The 27,425-nt window shown below is 34.0% G+C and overlaps 1 protein-coding gene across 1 annotated transcript; it reads right to left on the minus strand.

Annotated features, from left to right (window-relative positions):
- Positions 1-3,241: 3,241 nt before the first annotated feature.
- On the minus strand, positions 3,242-26,459 carry LOC140440548 (uncharacterized). The gene is made up of 4 exons (XM_072530925.1): positions 26,321-26,459; positions 11,989-12,098; positions 10,195-10,388; positions 3,242-3,878 (listed from the first exon to the last, which is right to left on the minus strand). Exons 1-4 carry the CDS (start codon positions 26,370-26,372, stop codon positions 3,698-3,700), a joined length of 537 nt encoding a protein of 178 aa, XP_072387026.1. The 5' UTR covers positions 26,373-26,459; the 3' UTR covers positions 3,242-3,697.
- Between the last annotated feature and the right edge of the window lie 966 nt (positions 26,460-27,425).

Genomic DNA, 27,425 nt, shown 5'->3' on the forward strand with positions numbered 1-27,425 from the left:
CCGAATAGATGGAAAATATACAGATCAGGTCAAAATCTTAAGGGGAGTGAGACAAGGGTGCATAATTTCATCACTGATATTCAATCAGTACTCGGAGCACTCTAAAGGATATTGATGAAGCAACTCAATAAATGGAGTCAACCTCAATAACCTGCGGTATTCAGATGATACAATAGTGTTTTCTAATACCATAGAAGGGCTACAAAACTTAATGAACAAAATAACGGAAACAAGTAGAACATATGGACTGGATAGAAACACCAGCAAAACCAAGCTAATGATCATCAGCAAGGAAAACATAACTGGAGCAAATCTGTATGTGAACCAAATGAGAATTGAACGTGTCTCACAGTACAACTACTTGGGAACTATAATCAATGAGTCGTGGGACAATACCCAAGAGATTAAACGTTGCATCGGAAAGGCAAAAGGCGCATTCTTGACTATGAGCTCTGTGTTTAAGAGCCATGACCTAACCCTAGTAACAAAAATAAGGCTTCTTAAATGTTAAGTGTACTCAGTGCTTCTGTACGGAGTAGAAACGTGGACATTGAAGGCGGAATCTCTATCAAAACTTCAGGCTTTTGAGCTATGGTTATATAGAAGGATCCTGAATATACCATGGACAGACAAAGTCACCAATGAAGAAGTACTGCGGAGGATGCTGCAGTACCTACTTGGAACATATAATGAGAAATCAACTCAGATACGAGCTACTCCAATGCATTTTGCATGGTAACATTAAAGGAAAAAGGGCCCCACGACGAAGAAGAATATCGTGGCTTGGTAACCTAAGAGCATGGTATAGACAACACCATCAGAGTCATCATAGCCAGAATGATCGCTAACGTTCGGCAGGGACAGGCACCCTAAGAAGAAGAAGCTTTTATTTTTAATTCAACCACAAAAAAATTGTTCACATTATTAAAAACCGATACAAATGCATCGCCTTATAATGGTCAGTGTATTTTTATCGAGCAGAGGGGATGGGAGAATTACAATTACCGTTAATTTAAATATTAGAAATATACGCAATTACCTCCTACGAGGCAATGTTGCCGATTTTAGCGCTTTTTGTATTTGCACGTTTACACTCTCATTCTACGTTGCCAGGATTATATTTTCTTACTTTATTTCATCATCATCATTGGTGCTACAGCCCTATAAAAGAACCTTGACCTTCCCAAGTCTATTACGCCAGTCAGTTCTATCCATTGCCAACTGTTGCCAGTTTGCTGCGCCTATTTGTCTACCATCCTTATCTACATCATCCCTCCATCTGAGTTTTGGCCGACATAAGGATTCTTCTAGGAGGATTGTTCTGCTGTGATCTTGCCAGATCTCTTGCCTATCTTAGTCTTCCTATTTTTATAAAGGATACTACGTCTTTACCACCAAATATATGTTTATATCTGTGAGATATCTCGTAGTTGTACCTCCTTCTCCAAACACCATTTTCACAGATGCCACCGAACATTCTTCTCAGGATCCTTCGTTCAAATATAAGCAGGAGGTTTTCATCTGCCTTCGAAATGGTCCATGTCTCCGACCCATATGTCAACACTGGTTGTATAAGGGTTTTGTATATGGGTTTTGTATATGGTTATTTTTGTTTTTTTGGCTTTCTGCTTCTCATATGTCTACTCAGTCCAAAATAGCATTTGTTTGCTAGGATTATTCTTCGCTTTCTTACTTTATCTATTTCGTCTTATGTCTTGTTTAGTTTTCTGTAGTTCCTAAACACCGCTTATTTGCTACTGCATCGTTTTTCATACTAATATATCCTCGTCGGTCCACGCGAACACATATGTGTACAAATTAATCAAAATTCATATTTTTCATTGTACGTTTCTTAATTTGAATTTGGCGCCACATATCGTTCCTTGAAGCACATGTCTACTTGTTTAGGTAAGAAATACTTTAAATTGATACCAGTACCTGGCAATTAGTTGAACTGCAAAGTTTGTGTTTTAAGGGCGTTTAGAAAATGGATACTTCACGAGGTAAATCTTATTAAATTTCATGTAAAGTTAGTCATCGAAAAAAATAAATCTGGTTGTATGGTTTTCTAAGGATTAATTTACAAGATAGATTGTACAGTATTATTTAAATTTTAATTTCTGCAAAGTTATCAGTCATCAAAAAAATTTGTTCACAGATGTGTACATTAGGTTTTAATGCCATATTTGAAAATGATTTCTGAAATTTCATTCGAAATAAATCTACCTTTTTTTTAATATTCAGACGCTGTAGAATCTTTTTTGTATTACTTTTTCTAGAATAAACACTCCTCCTCCTCTATCCTTTATCCTTCGTAAGGATGTGGTGTCTTTATGGTATTTAACGAATGGTTGCTATCCATTCTTCTCTCCCCTGGGCACGGTGTGCTGCCTCAGACAGAGAGTAACCGGTAGCGCACTTTATTTGGTCTGACGATCGAAGTGGCGATCTTCCTCGACTTCTTTTACCATCTACCTTGCCTTCAACCACCAACCTCTCCATGCCTTCCATTCGTCTGTTAATGTGTCCAAAGTATCTTTATAATATATATACATCTATATAAATATATCTATATAATAAAAACTATTTAGCGAAAAATGTTTCTTTTTTATTACCTCTATACAATGACGAGTAAAATGTACGCATGTTAATATAGTGTTGTATGAACCCAACGGTCACATACGTGTACATATTCTTTTTATATTTAAGAAAACAAAAACTTGATAAAAATTGTTTCGATAACATATTTGGAAGTCATTCATATCAGAAATTAATAAAATAACTCTCTGATTAATTTTGCATAAGCTCGGATCTGACGAGGATATGTGGGCTTTATTGTAGTAATACTGAAGGCTTTATTTCATAAAATTCATTCTTCATTCATCAATGGCGCTACAACTCTTCGTGAGTCTTTGCCGCGTTTACTATTGCCTTCCATGTTTGTCGGTTCTGTGCCAGTAATTTCCATTGTCGCACTCCCATCTTCTCTAGATCTTCTTTGACTGCATCTTTCAACCTTTTTCTAGGCCGCCCTACAGACCTTCTTCCCTCTGGCCTTTCCCAGAACACATTATTTATAAGGCGATATACTGCGTATCACATGCCCTGCCCATCTGAGTCTATTTCATAAAATTGACTTTTACAATTTGTAATTTCTCTACATTCTAATCTTTCTTGTTATTAATCTCTTATTATTTTTAGAAAATAAACTCAAAAACCAGTATGTTTAAAATAAAACTACTTTGATTTTAAAAATATCGTTTATTTTATTTGAAGTTTTATGTAAACAAATCAAAATATAAAAGTTCTAAAAAACTATTACAATATTAAGTAATAAATTCAGATCTTACATTGTTTTTGTAGGTTTACAAATACAAGTTCTGTCGTCCAATTACAAAAATATAAAAAAAATTATGGACTATTGAATACAATAAGTTTATTCATTTAGTCTAGTGTACAAATAATAAAAACAGTGTCACTTGGCACTAGTATAGGACATACACATGAGAAATCACAATTTTATTTAAATATGTATTAAGACGTTTTGAGTTTTAAAGAATTTTTGAGCACATAGTGTTATTTTGGCTACATTAGTGTAAAAAAATTATTACCTTACGTGGCGTAGATAAGAAAATATTCTAGTGTACAATAGTTAAAAGTTTAAGGAGTAAACTGAAAGAACCAAATTCGCAATTTTTTATTCAGGAAAGTCTGGAGCTTTTCGTGGTTTAAAGGGAGCCCATCTGGCATTATCGATTTCATTGCTATCAGCGCTATCGTCAACAGGAACATCAACAGGAACTTCTGGCTCATTTTCTCTTACTTCGAGTTTTTCAGATTGTCGTTTCGGTTTTATCATTTCCACATCAAGATCTTTACTAAAAAACGAAACAATTTTTAAGAAAAATAATTTCGCAAAAATAATAATAATAATAATAATAATGGGGACCTAGCAACATAAACTTAATAGCATTTCTACAGTCAACAATACTTCTAAAGAGTTTTTTTATTTACTTGCAAGGTACAGCAACCTATGCGTTACAAAAATATTTATTCTCAATTTTTATGCCTCATCTCCTCTTAAATGGTTAGCAACTATAGAAATCGGTACCCTCAGTACCACCGCCACCCGTGAAAAATTGAACGGAAGTACATCTTAACTAGGCTCTCAAGTTGTTCAACCAGGAAATACATCTCGTTCCTTGACTTCTTCCTTCTATTATTTCTTATAGCCATTTATAAAGTTCACCTTTCATGATACTTATATCTTAGTAATTGAAAGTTTCTTATATTATTAATAATAATAAAAATAAATAATTAGGGCATTAAATACGTACGCTTATACGTACGCATTATAAAGTGGTCAAAAACGGATATAGAGCGTCTTCAGAGGAAAGTAAGAACACTTCTCACAAAGGCGCAAAAACATCATCCACTCAGTGCAGTAGAGAGAACAACATTACCGCGATATCAAAGCGGAAGAGGACTCATGGACATAGGTGAGCAATTGGATAAACAAGTTGCTAATTTAAGAACTTATTTTCAGGTGCATGCTGAGACATCTACTTTACATCGAGCAATTTGCGCAGTAGATACAACGCCGCTTAAACGGAGGGAACAAGAAATGCTCATAAACCATCCAAATAAGCAAGAAAAAATGCGCACCTGGATGTCTAAATATCTAAAAGCACAAATGCCTAAATCATTTTCCAGAATAAGTTCTTTTACATCTATGTTATGCTTAAATTAGATCCCTATTAAATTGGTACAAACGATTATGTAAACAATTTAAGCATAATTTGTAGATGATTATTATTTACATAAACGGTAATTCACATGTGATATATTAAAAGTGAAAAAATAAATAAATATTCCTCTTTAATTCAAAACTCGCTATAAACTGAGGATTACTTATTACTAAACAAATCAAGATCTACAGTTCAATTTTAATTTAAGCGTGAAGAAAATAATCTTAAGTAAGTAAAATAACAGCAAATTATTTGGACGAAAAATGTAAACGAGTTGTATATTTTTCAAATTTTCATTCTGTAATGCGATTTGGAATAGTTTTCTAGGGGGGAAGTGGTAACGCTGAACAGGTTTTTATATTAGAAAAAAGAGCAATCAGAACTCTACTTAACTTGAAATACAGGGAGTCATGTAGAGGTAATTTCAAAAAGCTAAACATACTTTCCAACAATGGCTGGAACATACATATATGAATGCTTACTTTTCATTTTTAAAAATAGACATAAATTCTTGAAACACATAACAAACCATAATACTAATACACGAAACAATCTCATAAACTATAATATACCAATACATAGACTAACAGCATCTGAGAAAACCACAGAATATGCCTGTATTAAATTCTTTAATAAACTGCCTTACAGCATCAAAATAGAAACTGACATAAATAAATATAGAAAGTCTGTTCAACAGTTGCTCATACACCTTGAACCGTAGTGGAAGAATACCTTCAAGCTAACCTGCAGGGAGACTGAGGGCTCTTATCTGAATCTAAATATCACTGTTATTATCATTATATTTTAATATTACTTTTATGTTAAATGTAGGTTGTTACAGCAACCATTATAAATTGTAATTGACACCATTCTCTCTATTGACAATTTATATTTGTGTGTAACTTGTGAATTCTGAGAATAAAGCTTTTTTCTATTCTATTCTATTCTATATCTAATGTTTTGAACCAAATGTGGACACAGCATTACTTTCCAAAGTCTTGGTCAGAATCATATATTATCCCAATCCCTAAATCTCAAAAACCGAAAACAGATTCCTAGTCCTATAGACCGACGATATCCCTAACCTCGTCAACCTGTAAGGTATTCGAAAAGATTATAAACCGTCGCCTTACATTTCGATTTCTGGGGGATATAAACATACTTATGCCGGAGCAAAACGGCTTTCGTCAAACTATATCAACGACGGATAACCTAGTTGATCTTGAATCCGAAGTTCACGAAGCACTCATTAACAAACAACACTGTCTAGCTATTTTCTGCGATATAACAAAAGCCTACGATTGCACATGGACATATGGTATAATAAAAAAGCTTCACCCCTGGGGTATTAATGGATAATTCCTAAAATTTATTCAAAATTTTCATCAATTCAGAACATTTAAAGTACGAGCAAATGGAACACTATCATCAACTCGAATCCAGGAAAACGGAGTCCCCCAAGGATCGGTGTTAAGTGTAACTTTATTTCTTATTGCAATTAACGATATCTTAGAACAATGTCAACAATCAGTTAAAGGAAGACTGTACGTAGACGATCTGGATCTAGAACCACCCAAAGAATCCTTCAAAGTACATTAAATAATCTCCAGAAATGGTCTGATAAAACACTACTTAACTTCTCTAACGAAAAGACAAAATGCTTCTCTTCTCAAAAAAGTGAATAGAGGATAATCCAATTTTAACATTGAATGGTATGAATCTGATCTTTATAAAAGAAATAAAATTCCTCGGTCTTACATTTGACAAAAATTGGTTTGAAAAAGTCACAATAAAAATCTAAAAGGTACTTTCCAGCAAAGCATTAATATTTTGAAGACACTACCGAACATTACCTGAGGGCAGCGATACGGCATATCTGCTACAAATCTTTTCATTCTTAGTTCGATCAAAAATTTACTACTGCTCAGTGGTATATAACTCAGCTAAGAAATCTGTTCTTGAAGAACAAGATGTAATTCAAAATACGGGACTGCGAGTCGCTTTGGGTACCTTTCGGACAAGCCCCATAGTGAGTATACGCAGTGCGTCAGGGCAAAAGGGTAAACCCCTCTAGAATTTAAAAGAGATTTTTTAAGTTTGTCGTATGCTTGTAAAGTTCTATCCTCTCCAGATAACCCAGTCTACCATAACGTTCATAACAATCGTTTCAGCCACTACTTTTTATTTCTCCCTCAATGCAATCCGACTTTCTATGAACGAATTAACCGATTACTTCATAAATATAGCATAACATTCCCGACAATATACCACCCTACCGAAAACCTCCTCCTAATTGGACTGTAAATAAATCACCAGTGATTACTGATTTATCAAAATGTAATAAACATAAATTCCCACTAGCCATATTAATAAATCACTTCAAAGATATTATGGATAGATTTAGTGACTACCGATAGATATAAACATATGCATCAAAAACAACGAACCGTTTTATTCATAAAGACATTTACAAAGAACTTCATTGTAACCTTTCTTTGTTTTAATATGTATTTTTTTATTGTTGTCGTCTATAACCTCAGTGGTTCGGAGTTTGTCGTATGCTTGTAAAGTTCTATCCTCTCCAGATAACCCAGTCTACCATAACGTTCATAACAATCGTTTCAGCCACTACTTTTTATTTCTCCCTCAATGCAATTTGACTTTCTATGAACGAATTAACCGATTACTTCATAAATATAGCATAACATTCCCGACAATATACCACCCTACCGAAAACCCTCCTCCTAATTGGACTGTAAATAAACCATCAGTGATCACTGATTTATCAACATTTAATAAACATGAATCCCCACCTGCCAGATTAATAAATCACTTCAAAGATATTATGGATAGATTTAGCGACTACCGATAGATATAAATTCAAAGAGGTGAACGTCTAATAGAATTCTGCCAAGAAAATTACTTCGCCATTACAAATACCTGGCTTCAACTTCCAGAAAGGCGTCTCTACACGTGGAAATCCCCTCAAGATGGACATCAAGGCAGAATAGTACGGAACCAAATAGACTACATCCTAATAAACCACCGATTTCGAAACAATATTAAAGATGTAAAAACTTACCCCGGCGCTGACATAAACTCAAATCACAATTTACTCTGCTCCAAAATACAAATTAAATTAAAGAAATTAACAAAGCCAACTGAGCCTTGTAAGATATATCTCGACCCCCTGAAAAACCCTCAAACGCGCGAACACATATCACAGCAGATAAATAGTAAAATACACAGAATATCAAATATACCAAACGAAAACAGAACCATTAACGAATGCTGGTATGATATTCAAAACTCGATTTTAGAGAACGTACAAGAGTCTTTGAAAACACCTACCATGTTGGCAAAAAATGAGTGGATGACACAAGAAATTCTAGACCTGATGGAAGTTCGACGACAACACAAAAATAGAAATATTATCGAATACCGTGAAATCAATAAACGCATAAAAAGAAAAATTAAGCAAGCCAAAGAATCCTTGCTTGAGAATTTATGTAAAGAAATAGAAGACCTCCAAAAAAAGCATGACAGTTTCAACCTCCACAAAGAACTTAAATATACTGCCGGAATTAGAAAACAGAAAAATGCTCACATACTTAAAAGCGCGGACGGAAAAATTTTTGATCACGAACAACAGTGCAAAGAGTGGGAGAGATACATCACTGACCTTTTTGACGATGCTTCTAGAGAAAATGCTCCAAATACTGCCTGAGACAACCAGTTAGACAGAGGTCCCAGTATACTGAATTCGGAAGTCAAAAAGGCAATACAGCAAGCCAAAAACAATAAAGCACCTGAACCAGATCAAATCCCTGCTGAGCTACTTAAACTTTTGGATGAGGAGAGCATTGCCTGCTTAACCACTTTCTTCAACAAAATTTACAACAAAGGAAAAATACCAGATGATTGGTTAGAGTCACTGTTTATAACATTACCAAAGAAAAGCAGGCTCACCAAATGCAGCGATTTTAGACTAATCAGTTTGATGAGTCACACACTGAAGATACTCTTACGAATTATACAAAACCAAGTATTCCTTCTATGCGAAAGTAGGATAGGTAATAAGCAATTTGGATTTAGAAACGGTCTAGGAACTAGAGAGGCACTATTCTGTATGCGCGTTCTATTACAAAAAAGTTGTGAATTCCGAAAGAATGTTTATGTTTGTTTCATCGACTTCGAGAAGGCGTTCGACAGAGTACAACACGATACACTTTTTGATTGCCTACGGGCAACAGGACTTGACCACTATGATATAAGACTGCTGAAATACTTATATTACAATCAAGTAGCCTCTATCCAAATTGAAGACAGTCCGACTGAAAAAATATCCATCAAACGTGGAGTACGGCAGGGTTGTGTTTTGTCACTCACTCTTTTTAATCTGTACTCTGAAGAAATCTTTAGGGAGGCTTTGGATGACAGACAAGAGGGAGTAAGACTAGGACTAGACTAAACATTACTAAATCTAGTCAGTGAGGCAAGTTATCGGAGAGGCCTGAAAATCAACATTTCAAAGACAAAGTGGATGGCAGTTGGAAAGATCAATATAGATCAAGGTCTGATTTCTCTTAATGGAGAGGAGATCGAAAGGGTAAATCATTTCAAATACCTTGGCAGCTGGTTAAATGTAAATTGTGACTCTGATGAAGAGATAATAACCAGGATCGAAATATCACGTAAAGCTTTTATGACCTGGAAACCAGTTTTATGCAACAGAAACTTGTCGATGAATATTCGTAAGAAGGTCCTGAAATGTTAGGTGTGGTCCATCCTATTGTATGGTTGTGAGACATGGAAGTTAAAAACCACAAACAAGTTAGAAGCATTCGAATTGTGGTGCTACAGACGAATCCTAAAGATATCGTGGGTTTCGCACACTTCCAATGAAGATGTTCTTCAAATGATCAATTCAGAACGTCTGCTCAAAAACACCATAAAGAGGAGAAAAACCAAAAGATTGGTCGAAAGAAACTTTCATGGCTGCGTAATATTAGACAATGGTGTGGTTCCACAGTAGAAGAATTATTTCGCGCAGCAGCCGACGGAGAAAGGTTTCAGGAAATTGTAAACATGATGAAGGCCAACATCTGAATACGGACACGGCATCCAAAGAAGAAGAAGATAGATATAAACATATGCAACAAAAACAACGGACAGGTTTTATTCATAAAGACGTTTACAAAGAACTTCATTGTAACCTTTTTTTGTTTTAATATGTATTTTTTCATTGTTGTCGTCTATAACCTCAGTGGTTCGGACGACAATAAATAAATAAATAAAAAAAAAAACACCAGTCAATTACTGGAAGGTGTCCTACAATTACTGGTTGAATACTATTAGATACAGTGTGTCTCCCTGTCTAAAGTCAACAATTTGAATATGCTCTCAACCTACAACATTTATACTGGCATTTTTTAAGATACTTTACCTATTATCCCCATTTTCCATTTTTGAAGTCATCATGTCATTTATGTAAGGATATCCTTCTGAAACTCGAGGTTTTCTTGATTTTTTTGTCAAGACATAAGCATCATCGTCTGATTTAAATTGATCGTCGTACTTTGGAACCAGCACTACGTGTCCATCTTTGGTCTGAGTTCTGTAGAATTGTTCATTGGTATTCTACAATAAAAGTTAGGTTACAATCATTGCATAGTTTAAATTATAAAGTAACACAGTACAAAATAATAGTTATTTGTCAAGGATATCTTAATTTTAAATTTCATTGTAAACTAATGAAAAGTGGTATCACCTAACACAAACTGGTAAAAATTCTGGAAAAGACAGACAGATTTTAATACTTAATTACTTGGTATACTAAAAAAAAATTATCTAACGAAAGCAAAGGTCGGTCAAGTGGATCTGTCTAGAAAAATTACAATTAATAGTGGCATTCCACAAGCTGACGCTCTCTCTTGCACTCCATTTAATGTAGCTCTGGAAAAAGATAGCAAGTTGTTCAAAGTTAAGTGAAATAAGTGAAAATAAGGTAACATTCAATATATTAAATTTTTCCAAATTAGACAGACATTTTTTTTGCTAAAAGTAATAATTGCTTTCATTTAAATTTAAGAATTGGTAATAATTAGAATCATTTTGTAAACTAAGTGTGGTTGCTGTCAATCTATTGTTTCTTTGTCATTAAAATTAAATGTGACATCTAGCTTAAATTTGTTTTTTTGTTGTGACAATTTTTAATTTGCTTGTATAGAAAAATGTTTTTTAGAAAAAGTTAAATCTTATATATTTTCATGAACAAGGATATCCTTAATTTTTAATTTAGCCATATTAATAAGATAACCTAGAAACCATTTCGAAGAATTTTGTAGCAATCTCCTTTGTAACAGGCAACACATGTAAGTTTTTTTGTAATTTTGTATTTTGCAACTTTTAATAATATTTGTGCAATCTGTATGTTTGATAACTGTTTGTATGAGACAAAAATAAACGTTTTGATTTGTTTCTCTGATCCATTTTTTTATTTATTTTAGAAAAATCTCCTAACCTGTCTTTAAAGTAGTTTTTGTTGCTTTCTGCTCATACGATAACCTTTATATAACATATAAAGCCATCAGAAAGGGAAGATAATATATTATGTTTAATCTCGAACTCTATATTCGTTTATTGTTTCTATAACTTCTGTGTTTTTGTACGCGGAATCTTGGCTAAATATGCGGGAAGAATCAAAACTAACAAAAAGTCTGTTAATATATTATAATTGTTTATACGCAGTTGCTGAAACAGTTTTTAAACACGAAACATGGATGCCCAGATATAACTTTGCGCTACAAAACACATACAAGCAGTAGTTCAGTGGAAAAGATAATACTACAATCAAACAATGTGCAGGACATCTTGCCCCATTACTAGGATCAAATATGATATAAAGAATCACAATTGAGTTACAGAAAGATACCACAAAACAGACTAAATAAAAGTCAGGTGGATAAACTAGGTAACGCAAGATACTGAGAAGATCTGTACACCCAATTGGAAAACTCAAGCACGAAAGAGAATATAACGGCGAAGGAAACTTGAGAACGTTGTGGCTCTCTAAGAGCTGTAGTACCACTGATGATGATAGGTGTAGGAAACATAGACTCAACTATTTATACACATATTAGAATTTCATTTTTTAATTTAAACAAAATATACACAAATGATTTAACACAATTCTTACACGTTTATATTTAATGTAATTACTTAATCTTCATTTACTTACTATCCGTGGACACATTTCGTTTGTACAAGTGTACTCTTTACCATTTGTCGAACATATGCAGAGGTTACAGTCCATTTTAAACTTTGAATTTGGAGTACACATTGTTGCACCTTAAACAGAAAAAACAATGATTACTACATATATTTTTTTAAATTTTATTGTAATAAAGTTCATTCGATTACATGAAATCAACTTTAACTTGAGAATATGCGTCAGAAAAGTCAGCATGTAATTCGTCTTTAAAAAGACAACCATATCCAATGATGACAGCAAAGGCTATAGCGGGATAAGACAGTCAAAATTGCACCATGCTCGATTCAGTTTTGGGTCTGGCCATTCGAAAGGACATAATTAAAAACTCACTCAGTTGAATTTTCAAGTTCCTAAGTGCCTCTGGGGGTTCGCTATGGGAAACAACGTATTTAAAAAAAATTTTTTTTTAGACGCTGTATTGCTGCAAAAAATCTGAAAAAATTCATGAAAGCGTATTTTAATAATACAAAACTGCCTGATTTTTTTCAGATTTTTAGCTTGAAAATTGAGCCCAGGAAAAATATTTGAAATTTTCAGTAATATTTTAGGTTATGTCGGAAATTTTTGGCCAACTTTAAAACAATGTTTTTTTATGGGTTTTTTCCCGTTCTTTCGAATGGCATAGATATTTTTATCATTTTTAACGTGGAAAATGCCTAAAAATCGAAAAAAACTGCTTTTTTGGCATTTTTCTGAAGTTTTTGACTCATAACCTCAACAACATACACATAAATTAATGGTAATTCATATTTTTATATGTATTCTTATATATCTTTACAATCGAAATAAGCTATTAAAACTATTATTTTTTCCTACAGCATGCTCCAAAAACCGAAAAACCCCGTTTTCTCCATGTTTTTACTACATAACCTCAAAAGATTCCAATAAATGAATGGTGAATTAGAACGCACTTGTACACTCAAAAGTTGTGGAATTTTAAGCTAGCCAATATATACGTCATATTATATCACAATGTACATACATTTATACACAGACGCATATCTATATATTTCCATGACTTTTGAGATCCTTATTATATACATTCACAAGCTCGTACCACGCTCTTCCATGCCTTACTCTTCCGCTTAGATACAAGAGCGTTATACCCATGCTTATAACATTATTCTTTTATTTTATATTTACTTAACTGTTTTGGCGTTCATGTCTTAGCCTTACATCCCGTATATCCAGGGAGCCTGATTGTAACAGAAAACATGGCGTTGATAGTTGCGACGCACGGTAGTTGACATTACGCGGCACAACTACCAACGCCATGTATATCTGTTATAATCGGGCTCTCATTCTATATCGCTCTTAGTGCGTTTGCGTGTGTAGGGCCATATCCTCTTTATCGCTCTTAGTCAGTTTGTGTGTTAGGGCCTTTATCTTTTCGGCGGGACTTTTCCTCAAATGTTCAATGGCTCTCTGTTTTTGTGTTTATTTTGAATTGATTTTGAATTTGACAGCAGAATTGTGTCGTGTCTAAAATAACAGGCAACAATAACCAGTATTATTGTTAAATTAATCTAAAACTAAAACTCGATCATCAAATAATTTTATTTCATCAGTTTTCGGGATAGATAATGAGATCAAAGTATCTGATTTTTGCGAGTCTGTAATCAATTCATTCGAGAGAGATGTATTGCCACAATATTTTGGAGTAAAAAGTCTCGTGAGAGACGACTTAATCCGTAACCATACTTCTGTTTATGCCATAACGTTATTTAATTTGACGGATGATCAGCTCACATTAATTTTCGATGGAGCTTATTTAGCGCACCAAAAAAGCAGAAATAATTGGTATCAAAGAAAATCATATTCGGGACAGAAGATAAAACCGTTGTGTAAGCCGTTTACCATCTGCACAACATACGGGTTTGTTGTATATCTACCCGGTCCATTCTTAGCTACAGAAAATGATGCAAGCATCATGAAAAAGGTTCTGGAAGATCCAAATGGAATAAGGTCACTTATGAAAAAGGTGATGTTTGTATTGTATATAGGGGCTTTAGAGACGTCGTATCCTATTTAGAAGATCTTGGCTTCAAGGTTCTGATGCCTGCATTAAAAGGAAAAAGACCAAGTTTATGCACAGCTGAAGCTAATGAATCTCGTTATGTTACGAAACTAAGATGGGTAGTAGAAGCTGTCCACGGCATTCTTGGAAAAAAATATAAGCTGCTCCATCAACAATTGGATAATAAATTGTTACCAAAAGCTGGAGCATATTGCAGAATTGCATGTTTTCTTAATAACCGTTATGGAAAAAGATTATATAGCGATGAAGAAGGAGACCTTACGAAAGTAAACGACCAAGAGGAAGACCACAGATGAAATGGGTTGATGACATTAAAAGAATAGCCGGAAAAAATTGGAAATATGTTGCTCAGGATAGAGACCGATGGAAGGAGTTGGGAGAGGCCTATATCCAAACATGGACGACAGAAGGCTAAGAAGAAGAAGAAGAAGAAGAGCGATGAAGAAGAAGATGAAGAATTAAAAAAATTAATAATACAGAGAATGTTGAATTAGAGTAAAGTGGATAACACATTGGCTAAAGAAGCTGAAACAGCAAGGTGGTCTAGACGAAGTACGACGACAATCAAGATAACATCGCGAGAAATTCTTGATTTTCCAGAGATGACCGAGAGAGATCTCAAAATATTCTTTTCGGGTACGTACCAGTTAGGTCAAGCTGTATGTTAGCTAGCTACGTTATTGTTATTATTGAGTTATTGAACGATAGAAACGAAATTAATTAAGAATACATCCGAATGAAACCGAATATTATCAAGGTTTTGATACAATCCAGACATATCAAAAAAAATTTATAAATGTTACATTGAGTTTAAGCCAGAATCTATTGGCTACAATGCAATTTTACTCGTGCGATTGTGCTAATGGATTGAGAACTGTTGGATCCTGCTCACATGTTGCTGCTATTATATATTATTTAAGCAATGCTAGGTACAAATCGGACATTATTAGACCAGCTAAATTTATTTCAGAAATATTTGGTGAAACGGAGATTGATCCGGTAATCGACGAGGATAGTGAGGAAGATTAATAAAATGTAATTATTCTGTCATTCAATGTATCTAGATTAAATAGAATATTGTAAATATAGATTGTTAATTAGTAAATATATGAATTTTATTTACCTCTAAAAAAAAATATTTTGTTTTCCTGCGTACGATCAGATGTAATAATTATTTAAAAAATATCAAAAATATGGTTCATTTTTCAGAGTCTTTTGAGGTTATGTTGTAAAAACATGGAGAAAATGGGGTTTTTCGGTTTTTGAGAATGTTGTGAGATAAAACTAATGCTTTGAATAGCTGATTATGATTGTAGAGGGAAAATGCATGTGAAAATGTAAGTTATCATTCATTTAGACACTGAATTTAGAGGTTATATAGCGAACGCTTAAAAACAACGCCGAAAAAACGGGGTTTTTCGGCTTTTAGAGCATGCTGTAGGAAAAAAATAATAGTTTTAATAGCTTATTTCGATTATAAAGATAAGAATACATATAAAAATATGAATTATCATTAATTTATGTGTATGTTTTTGAGGTTATGAGTCAAAAACTTCAGAAAAATGCCAAAAAAGCAGTTTTTTCGATTTTTAGGCATTTTCCACGTTAAAAATGATAAAAATATCTATGCCATTCGAAAGAACGGGAAAAAATCCATAAAAAACATTGTTTTAAAGTTGGCCAAAAATTTCCGACATAACCTAAAATATTACTGAAAATTTCAAATATTTTTCCTGGGCTCAATTTTCAAGCTAAAAATCTGAAAAAAATCAGGCAGTTTTGTATTATTAAAATACGCTTTCATGAATTTTTTCAGATTTTTTGCAGCAATACAGCATTTTTTTTTAAATACGTTTTTTCCCATAGCGAACCCCCAGAGGCACTTAGGAACTTGAAAATTTAACTGAGTGAGTTTTTAATTATGTCCTTTCGAATGGCCAGACCCAAAACTGAATCGAGCATGGTGCAATTTTGACCATCTTATCCCGCTATAGCCTTTCTCCTGTTAGTGATTATATAGTAAATCATGAGGAAAAAACCAGAAAAAAACTCGTAATACTATCCCGACATGGTATAAAAATATCTTAGAATTTAAATTCGGAATTTTCACAATTTTTCCAGTTAAAATTTGATTTAAATTAGACGAACCAGTTCAACTTAGTAATAGCGTGAATCAGAATTGGGTCAAAAAATTGTAAGTACGAAATTAAGGTGATTACAGTCGACCCACGTATTTCCTACAATTCTCTCTTTTATAAAACAAAAATATTCAAGCCTTTTAGTGCATAATACGCCGCTTTCCATAAAAGGGAGCTTATTAAACTCAAAACGATAATTTTTAAACCAAAACATTTTTTAAAGAAAAATTGCTGTAACAATTAGTTCCATTAGTGAATGAATAATCTCGAATGTTTTTTAATAATAATACAAAGTGAGACATTTCTTATTGCTGTGGAAGTTCGATTCATCAGCGGACAAAATTTATCCAAAAAGTGACTGCTCTGATTTTCATTAACTCCGTCCCGTTGAAAGTGACGCACACTGTATATTGTATGTTGTATTTAAAATCTAAATACTTGAAGTCACAGTGAATCCATTTAATTGTGTTTTATTGAATCGTAAACTTAGTTATAATGTTCATTAATTTTTAAAACGTATTAAAATTTTATAAAAATAAAATAATCGTGACCATGACTTTGATAGTTCCCGGCGAACCTAGGCAAACCATATCCGGTTTGTATCCGCAACAATATAATTACAGTTATTTGCAACTTGCAATTTATTAAAATACTCTTCGTTCTATATTCTTATTGATATGATTCCTCATATGATTGAGTTTACTTCTTCAGCTACGATTTGTTAACAAATAACCGCAAATTATGATATACATCGATGGTTTAGACGTGATGTTCTTCAAAAACATATCTAGCAGAATATCTCAGTTTACAGTAGGGTCAGAAAATATGATAGGTTTAAAGAAGGAATCGTTATATTGATAAATCAAAGATACTGAAATCAGATAACTGAGTGCCAGTATATTTATCGGCAAAGATCATTTCAATAAAAATAAGAATTGAAGGAAAAGATTCAAAATGTACGGTAACAACAGCCCAGAAAACTACAAACTATAAGAAAACAACAATATGAAGAACTAAAACAAGCTGGTCACCAGGATGGTATTTTTCTTATGGTGCCTTATCCAATTAGTGGATGTTGGCGACAATTCTGGTATACTCCTCTCGGTCTTGTGTGGCTCTAAAGAGTGCATGGGCATCGAGGTTTGTCCAATCCCTTATGTTTTTAAGTTATTATTTAAGTTATTATATTTACAGATAAGCAGTTTTTCTTCTTTTTATGATTGGCAGCAATTCTCGTTCTCTGCCCATTTGATTTAATACTTCGACATTTGTTGTGTGATCTATCCAGGGAATTTTAAGTAGTCTTCTAAATACCCACATTTCAAAGGCTTCCAATCGGTTCATCACATTGGCCTTTATGGTTCAGGTTTCTACATCATATAGCAGTATGGAGTAAATGTAACATTTTACAAAGCGATATCGAAGCGTTAAGTTAAGGCTGCTGTTGCTTAGCAAGGTTCTCTTATTATGCTGTTCTGGCTTGCTGAATCCTGCTACGTATTTCTATGTCTGGATCTAGATCTTCAGTTATCCAACTACCGAGATATCCAAACTTGGGGACCTTTTGGATGTTCTTATTGTTTACTCTTATATTTAATTGCATATTTCGTGTTTTGCTAACCACCATTACCATCGTCTTGTCTATATTATTCTGCAAGCCCAGTCGTTCTCATTCAGTGTTTATTCTATCTATTAGTCGTTGTAGCGCTTCTTGGCTATCAGCTATTATGACTGTCTCATCAGTATAGCGAAGATTACTAATAGTCTGTCCGTTGATTTTGATTCCATCTTCAGTGTTACTTAAGGCTCTATCGAAAATCGTTTCAGAATAAAGATTAAAAAGGAGGGGTGGCAGAACACAACCCTGTCGTACACCTTTTTTTGATTGAAAAATATGATGTAGATTCCAATCCTACTCTCACAGATGCCACTTGATTCATATAAAGGTTGTTTATGATTTTAAGGTCATTCTCATCTATCGAATGTTCCTGGAGCAATCTTACTAATTCTGAACACAATCGAATGCTCTCTGGTAATCTATAAAGCATAGGAAGACATATTTTTGCTGATCTCTGCATTTCTGAAGTAGGACAGTTAAGCTATAAAGTGCTTCTCTTGTGCCAAATCCTTGTTTAAAATCGAACTGTGTGGGGCTAATGTCTCTTTCACATCTGTTTTGTATTCTTGTGTAAATTATCTTTAAGAAGAGTTTGAGGACGTGGCTCAATAAGCTGATCATTCGGAATTGGTCGCAACTATTAGAGTTTGGGTTTTTTGGGATTGGTATAAAGGTTGATTGAAGTCAATCCTGTGGTATTGGACCGGACCCATAAATGTCATTAAAAAGATCTACCAAGGCGTCTTTAATCAACATTGTTAGAACCTCTATGTATATGTCGTCTGGGTCTGGTGCTTTTCCCCATTCATTTGCTCTGTTTGATTGCCCTTCCAACTTCTGACTTCAATATTTTGGGGGGGGGGGGTTCACTTTTATATTCACTTTCAGAGTTTCTTCTAGTGTTGTCTTAGTATAGTTGCTGTGTGTAGTTTCTCCAATGTTGAAGTAGATCCTTGGGATCAGTAATTAATTTATTGTCCTTCACAATACTGTTAAAACTGCAAGGTTTTGTATGACCTGTCACTTCTTTAACGAGTTTATGTATGTTAAAGTGGTCATGTTTTTCTTCCAATTTCTCCATTTCTGCACACCTGTCTAACAGCCACTGTTCTTTAGCTTTGCGACACTCTTTTCGTATTTGTCGGTTAATCTGCTGTTTGGTTCGGTCTTTGTTTTTAAATAATCTGCGGTCGTCCATCATTGATAATATTTCGTCAGTCATCCAATTCTTGGGTGACCGACGATAGCTTTTTTAATACAATTCCATTGGTTAGTTCCAGTGGTTACGATAGCTTTTTTATTACAATTCCATTTGTCTTCTATACTGGCCGGTTGTTTAGATCTTGCCGTGATATCCGCTAGGTTAGGTTTTAAGCTGTTTATATCAATTTTCTTTATGGATTTTGTTTTAATTTTCTTAAGCTTAATTTTAAATTTTCCTACTACGGGATTGTGATCAGATCCGATATCTGTTCCAGGGTAAGTTTTTACTCCTTATAATCCATTTCTGTATCTCTGATTAATCAATAAAAAATCAATTTGATTTCTCACGATGTTGTCATGCGTATGTTGTGGAGACTGTCAGGTGTAGAGTCTCCGAGGTGGCAGTTTGTACCAGGTATTCACAATGACTAATTTTTCTTCTTGACAGAACTGGATTAGCATATCACCTCTCTCGTTTCGATCTCCTAAGCCAAAGTCACCCACGACATCTTCAACACGTCGTCGCCCTACCTTCGCATTGAAATCTCCCATGATTATAAGTGTCTGGTTCTTCTTGATCACTTTCATTAACTCCTTTTATCCTCCTCCAGGATGGTATAAAACTGCAAAAATATCTGGAAATGTCTCGAAAAAGACGGATAATCCTTTAAGCACCAGACTCAACATAACAACACAAACGTTGCCAAATAAAGAAAAAGCCAACAAAACAATGCTTTATCATAAGGATCTGAAAGATCATGTACCAACGCTATCTTTATAGTCAAACAATTGAAAGAAAAAGCTCTAGACTACAATAGGCTAGGAATACCTATTTTTTGTAGACCTGAAAGAAAATTTCTGTAGTATCAAGCTGAGGAGAGACACTCATCTATTATGCACAAGAAACATACTACTATAATCAAGACAAAAAAAATATATCAAAACATCATAATAAAATATAAAACAAAAGAACTAACCAATCCGATCAAAGTCAATAAGGAGAACAAACTGTAAGAGTTTGTAAGTTCATTATAGATTATAGATAAAATCAAAAAAGATGGGAAGAAAAGAAAATAACAAGCTAGAAAATTTTATAGAATAATTTCACCAGGAAAAATCACCATCGTCAATACGGTAGTGCTATATTTATTAGACCAAAATTGGGGATCACTAAAAGCTCAGGAAACAATCAAAAGAACATTTAAATCCTTTCTACCAGATCCGATAACATCGATAAATGCTCTGTATAGAAACCAGCCAACCAAGAGTTCTCCTTTAACACCCGACTAGCTAATAAACCTACAATTATTATTGATGACTTTAATAGCCACAGCCTAGTCGTATATATTAATATAGCAGTCTGTAGAGCGAAGTGACGACACTATTTGTTGTCGTTGTTAGTTGTGTCTCTACCTTACATCAAGTAGGTATAGCAGCGTCTCTTTTTGTTCGGAAGAAAGCGAGTGGAGAGTTTCAATGCGCTAGAGACGGACATATCTTCTTCTTCTTCAAGTGCCATCTTCGTGCCGAAGGTTGGCGATCATCAGGGCTATACGTATTTTCGAAACTGCTGACCGAAACAATTCGTTGCTGCTACAGCTATACCATTCCCGTAGATTCTTTAGCCAGGTGTTTCGTCTTCTTCCTATGGACCTTTTTCCTGCTATTTTCCCTTGCATAATTATTCGAAGCAGTTCATATCTTTCGCCTCTTGTAATGTGTCCCAAGTATTGCAGTTTTCGTTTTTTGATCGTAAATATGACTTCCTTTTCTTTATTCATTCTTCTCAAGACCTCGACATTTGTGACTCTCTCGGTCCATGATATTCTCAGGATTCTGCGATACATCCACAGTTCAAATGCCTCTAATTTTTTGGTATCAATCTTTTTCAACGTCCGTGACTCCATTCCGTAGAACAGCACAGAAAGTAAGTAACATCTCATCAGGCGAAGTTTCATTTCAAGGTTCAAATCTCTTCCGCAGGACACTCTCTTCATTTTAGTGAATATGGATCTGGCTTTTTCTATTCTTATTTTGATTTCTGCTGAGCTATCGTTGTCTTCATTTATAAAAGTGCCTAAATATTTGTATTTGCTAACTCGATCGATAATTTCATTGTGTAAATATAAATTTTGGACATTTTGTGTTGATTTCGATATTACCATAAATTTAGTTTTCTTTATGTTCAAAGATAGTCCATATTCTTCGCTGCAGTCTGCTATCTTATTCACCAATGTCTGTAGCTCTTCAAGTGTTTCTGCGATCAGAACGGTGTCGTCGGCAAATCTCAGATTGTTTAATCTAACACCATTTATTTTAATACCTACGGATTGCTCAGAGAGTGTTCTATTCATTACGTCTTCGGAATAGAGATTAAACAGGGTTGGTGACAGTATACACCCTTGTCTCACACCTCGCTTTATTTCAATTTCTTCAGTGGTATTATTCTCTACTCTCACTACTGCTTTCTGATTGTAGTACATATTTGCTATTAGACGGATGTCTCGTTTATCTAAATTCTTTTCTGTCAGGAGTCTGATTAGGTGATCATGCCGCACTTTATCAAAGGCCTTGTTGTAATCTATGAAACACATGAATACATCTTGATTTATGTCAAGACATCTTTGAGACATAACGTTCAGTGCAACCAACGCCTCTCTTGTTCCAAGTCCATTTCGGAATCCAAACTGGGTATTATTGATGTCCATTTCCAGTTTTCTGTGTACTCTAGAGTGTATAATTTTCAGAAATATTTTCAGTACATGGCTCATCAGACTGATTGTACGGTAATCACTGCATTGTTTGGCATTTATCTTTTTTGGTATAGTAACAAAGGTGGATAAAAGCCATTCTTGTGGTATTTTTCCTGATGTATAAATGCTATTGAAAAGTTTAACTAAAATGTGAATCGAGTCTTTTTCTATTAGTTTAAGGATTTCCGTTGGTATTTCATCTGGACCTGGGGCTTTACCATTTTTCATTCTTTTTAGTGCGTACATTACTTCTTCTTCCGTTATTTCTGGACCTTCGTCTCCTTGTATGTTAGTTAGCTCAGATTGTTGTCTATCATCTGCAAAGAGTTCTTCAATATAGTTTTTCCATGTCTTCAACTGTTCTTCTAGTTCTGTTATTATGTTTCCGTTGACATTATACAGGGTATTTGGCTGCTTACGTTTTTGTGTACCTGCAAGTTCTTTCACTTTTTTATGTACATTAAAAATATCATGTTTTGCCTGCAATTGCTCTATTTCTTCACATTTTCTTTTATAAAAATCTTCTTTTGCTATTCTGATTTCTATTTTGATTTCTTTCTGTATGTGTTTATACCTTTGTTCGTTTTTTCCTTTCATTATTCTCCGATTGTCCATGAGAAGAAGGACATATCGAACAACCGCAAAAGATGTTGTCGTCACTGCTGGTTTCTGGCATGCTCAGTCTATGTTAATAAATATATACATTTACTAGCCACAGCACATTCTGGGGTTACAGAGAAACCAACAGAGATGGAGAAAGAGTGGAAAACTATGCTGAAAATAACGGACTTACTCTCATCCATGACACGAAGCAACCTTCATCCTTTAATAGTTTAAGATGAAAAAGAGGATACAATGTAGACTTAATCTTTTCTAGTAATTATATTAGTAATATTATTCTGAAGCTATTTTCTTGTGGTATTTTAAAGTAATTACTATTTAAATGGGAATAAATCACAATTAAAGGTTAAAATAAGTTTATAGACGTTTCAATTTCCACTTCGGAAATCGTTCTCAAAATGCCACAAGAAAATAGCTTCAGAACAATTTAAGAAATCGTTATGGGCCAGCGTTATTCAAAATTTTCGGAGATTGGAAATTCTTTACAATTAACTGGCACAGGAGAACGATTTCCGAAGTGAAAATTGAAATGTCAATAAATTTACTTTAACCATTAATTCTGACTTATTCCCATTTAAATAGTAATTATTATATTAGTAACTTGAACGTCAAAAAGATCCTTAACCCAGTTTCAAATTCTTAATACAGATCCATCATGATTCAAATTAAAGCAGCTATTCAACCAAAAACAATCCCTTTCAGGAGACGTTTAAATTTTAAAAAGCCAGATAGAAGAAATTTTCGGAGAAACTAGATCTCAGTATCCGTGAAGCGAGACCCTACAAACTACGATGCATTTGTGAACGCAATCAAACTGGCATCAAGATAGGCCACCTCGAAAAGATGTTAAACCAAATATATCCCTGGAATAACTGAGAACAATTGCAAACTGTACAAAAACTACTCAGCTACATGATGAAGAAACTACAACAAGAATATACCAAGGCTAGCCTAGATATTAACCTCGCGAAATCAAAGTACCTATCTACAAGTGAAGAAGACATAGAAGATCTACAGATTGATGACAACGTAACAATCAAAGGAAAGGATCAATTCAAATACTTGGGGTTTATAATCACGAAAAAGGCAACAACAGAGGAAGAAATTACACAAAGATTAGGACAAACAAGAACACCAATCCGACAACTTAACTCAGTATGGTGGGATAGACACCTAAATATGAAGACAAAAACACAGATTTATAAAACATTAGTGCGAAGTGTTATGACATATGGGACTGAAAATTGGATCATAAACAAGAAAAACAGCAGTAAGATAGTAGCAACAGATATGGAATGCCTGCGAAGATGCTGCAGAGTAACAAAAATGGATAGGGGAAGTAATGACGAAATAAAGCAAAGAACATCAATAGAAACAGACATACTAACATATATAGAACAAAAAAGACTAAAGTGGTATGGACATGTAAGAAGAACTAGCGACAGCAGGTGGATAAAGAGAATAACCGAATGGAGCCCCATAGGAAGGAGGAAAAGAGGACGACCCCGAAAATCCTGGAGGAACGAAGTAGACGATGCCATGAGTAAGAGAGGCTTAAACGATGGAGAATGGGACAACAGAGAGAGATGGAAACGGTTGAGCGAGGGAAGGCAGTGAATACTGTAGAATCCCTGAATATATATATATATATATATATATATACAAAAACTACTGCCAGTTATATTATGACAACCACTATCTCCAACGATGATTATAGCAGGTGAAGACTTGGAGGCAATATCAGAAACTAGGCGCCAGGTATGGATACAGATAGTTGAAAATACCAAAAAGACATACAGTAGCAGGAAAGCCTGGCAATTAATAAAGAGTCTGGCCGGACATAAGACAGTGCAATCCACGAGATAGCTACATAATAATTTCTACAGATTGGTAACCCACGTAAAGGACAAAAACACCCCAATCAATTTATAAAGAGGAGTTAGTATATGTAAAGCAGCAAGCCTAAAAATCATGAAATCATGAAATCCTTAATGAAAAAACATAACTATTAAAGCTCCTAAAGCAATGTTAAGCACAGGCTAATATCCCAAAACTATGGAGAAAATCTAAATATTATCACCAGGAAAGGATCCAGAGAACCAAAAAACTACCGCTCTATCACTCTCCTGTGTTTAACATTTAAGCTGTATGAAAGATTGAATAGAATCGATCCACTCATTGAAGGAAAACTTATAGAGGAAGATCGTATTCATTTATCTAACGACTGCATATGATACTGTTAACCATCGAATACTCCTGAACGAAATGTACAAAAAAATATAAAGCTACAAAATAGTTGAAGTCTTTCGATCAATTCTGACTAACCGACGTTTGCATGTTGAATTTCAGGGGCAAACAAGTAGATGCCGTGCACAGAAAGAGGGAGTAGTCTAGCCAGTACTCTTCAATATATGCAGTAATTAGCAACCGATCCGTAATGCGTCAAAAAAATTAATTTATGTTGATCGTACAACCGCATGTCAATCTAATAGTCTTTTAAATATAGAAGAACATCTTACGAACAAGCTTTAAGTATTGTCAACATACTACAAGGAAAATTAGCTTCACCCAAATTCACAAAAAACACAAATTAACCTCGGTAAGATAGTTTCGATAGTATTTTTCATTTTTTTCATTTCAACAAATTAACCTCTTCCATCTCAACATCAGAAAAGCTACAAAAAAAACCTTAATGTTCAATGGAATGGAGTCACAATGTCCATTCCTTAAGTGCCTCGGAGTGATTCTAGACAGAACATTGAGCTGCAAGTAGCACATTGAAAATAGTAAAGCTAAGACCAAGCTAGAAATAATGTGCTACAAAGTCTAACATCATCCAGATGGGGAGCTAACCCAAATCTGCTACGAGCAATAACGCTAGCACTCTGCCTATTAACAGTATAATATGTCTGCCTCAATTATGAAGGATCACGACACACTTATAAAACAGACGGTGTAATAAACGAGACATACCTACTGATTACCGGTTGCCTGAAGCAAATAAGAGTTAAACACCTTTGCTCGTTGTCAGGCATTGCTCTTCAAGTTATAAAAAGGAAATCGCAAAGCATGACAGGACGAGCTGAACAAATAAATGATCAACGTCATTCATTGCCCATTCGGCTAAATTCCTGTACATAAACTACTTACATCTAAAAGATCATTCATTGAGTCAGTTGAGCCATTATCCCACAACGTAAAAGCCAAGACATCCATATTGTGAGAAGAGCAGCAAACAGAAAACAGCACAATAAATACTTCAGAAGTACTTCGGCCATTAAAATGTATTTTAAATTTAATATGTTGTGTATTGATGTTAGTTTATCGTTTAAACAATCAGTTATTTTAACATCATAGGCGTTCTAAGGTTATCTTTTTGTGTGTTTTTAAATTAAATTAAAATATATCTTGTTTTGTTGTTTTAATTTAACTTACATGTAGTGACTTAGTGGGTCTGTCCTATGCTTTTAATATTATTTTAATTGTGACGTTTATGTATACTTGTTAGCACCGAATTTTTACATGCTTGGTAAGTCAAAAGTTTCACGTTTAAACCGTATTATGTCTTTGATAAAATGTTTTTTTCGTCAATATTACTTCTTGAAAAAGGCATGGTTTTTCTGCCGAAACGTCGAAAAAATATATAAAAATGTCTTAGTATCAAAACAATTTTTTTTATGAACCTAAGCCCAAGAAAATCCACTAAAAAATATATATTAAGGTTCAAGAACTAAACTCAAACTATATATAATAATATGTATATATATATATATATATATATATATATATATATATATATATATATATATATATATATATATATATATATTCATATTCATACATACATATTATGTATGTTTAATAAGATAACAAACACATCAACATGTATGTTAATTTAGATCGTAATAACAATAAACAACTGACTCACCACTGATGTTAAAACACACAACACAACACAAAGCAATAACGCGCCAGTCCATCTTGCCTATATAAACTCTACTGGAAATATGCCATGCGTTTTCTGCGGTATTTTATATCTACCAATTAAACAGAAAATCCAAATCGTGGAAAGGAAGTGTGCGTGAGATAATCACGTCAGACAAGTGCAGTCAGACCAATTTAAAAAGGTGATACAGTAATTATATTTAATTTTGGTATGTATCATGGATCTTTGTTAAGAGATGGCTATGACTAAAAGACGAAAAATACAAAAAATATACCTTTGAATGACCTTTGAGACTTTAAAAAATGACAACATCAAAAGTTAAAACAAAAAATTAAAACAAATATTGAGGTAGGGGAGACCTGATAATAATAGTGACACAATCCAAAAATAAATGCAGATTCATTTTTTCACTTTTATTTTGACCATTGACATTAATAAAATCTAACAATAAAAACCGAAAGTAACAAATTATCGTCTGAATTACATTTAATACATATGAAAAAAGTGATATTACTTTTGTTCGTACATTTGATGTGAGCCCATCTGCTGCAATAGGTGCATTGCACCCAGTCATCATCTCTAGAGCTATTTAGATAGGAATCTTCACATACTAAGCACTCAGTTTCACCCTCAGATTCCGAGGATGTAGGGTCATGATATGGTGCAGACGTAGATGTAATAGGGAAAAGAAATTTTTGACTGTCTCTAATTTTTGTGTTCTTAATGCCTGTTTTTTTGGTTGCATATTTTTTACGTGGACCTCCCTTTTCTTTCGCATTCTGTCTTTCTTCGAAGTATCAGTTCAAATAGCAGTTTGTCCCTTCTTCCGTGATTTTCTCGGATTTTGTCGAAGATGTGCTTTTGGAAACGCCCTTACTCTTCAGTGAAAAGCAATATCTAACTTGTAGGTTCTATTTTTGTCGATGCGACTATGTTTGCAGACAAATTGTCGCCGACATCTGGGAAATGCTCTAGAATTTTTGGTGGATTCTCCATGATTTTTGCTTGCTCCACTGCTATAATATTTCTGTTGTTTTCGTTAGCTTCGTTTCCTTCTTCATTTTCTGGGGTGTAGCCCTATCTGTCA

The sequence above is a fragment of the Diabrotica undecimpunctata genome, chromosome 5 (assembly GCF_040954645.1).
Source record: "Diabrotica undecimpunctata isolate CICGRU chromosome 5, icDiaUnde3, whole genome shotgun sequence".
Lineage (NCBI taxonomy): Eukaryota > Metazoa > Arthropoda > Insecta > Coleoptera > Chrysomelidae > Diabrotica > Diabrotica undecimpunctata.

What these genes read in the sequence shown, in the direction of transcription:
- LOC140440548 (XM_072530925.1), bottom strand. Translation starts at nt 26,372, where the DNA reads ATGGACTGGCGCGTTATTGCTTTGTGTTGTGTTGTGTGTTTTAACATC. An exon ending in TGTGTGTTTTAACATCAGTG is followed by an intron (nt 12,099 to 26,320) that starts GTGAGTCAGTTG and finishes TTTCTGTTTAAG; the next exon opens with GTGCAACAATGTGTACTCCA. An exon ending in ACGAAATGTGTCCACGGATA is followed by an intron (nt 10,389 to 11,988) that starts GTAAGTAAATGA and finishes CTTTTATTGTAG; the next exon opens with AATACCAATGAACAATTCTA.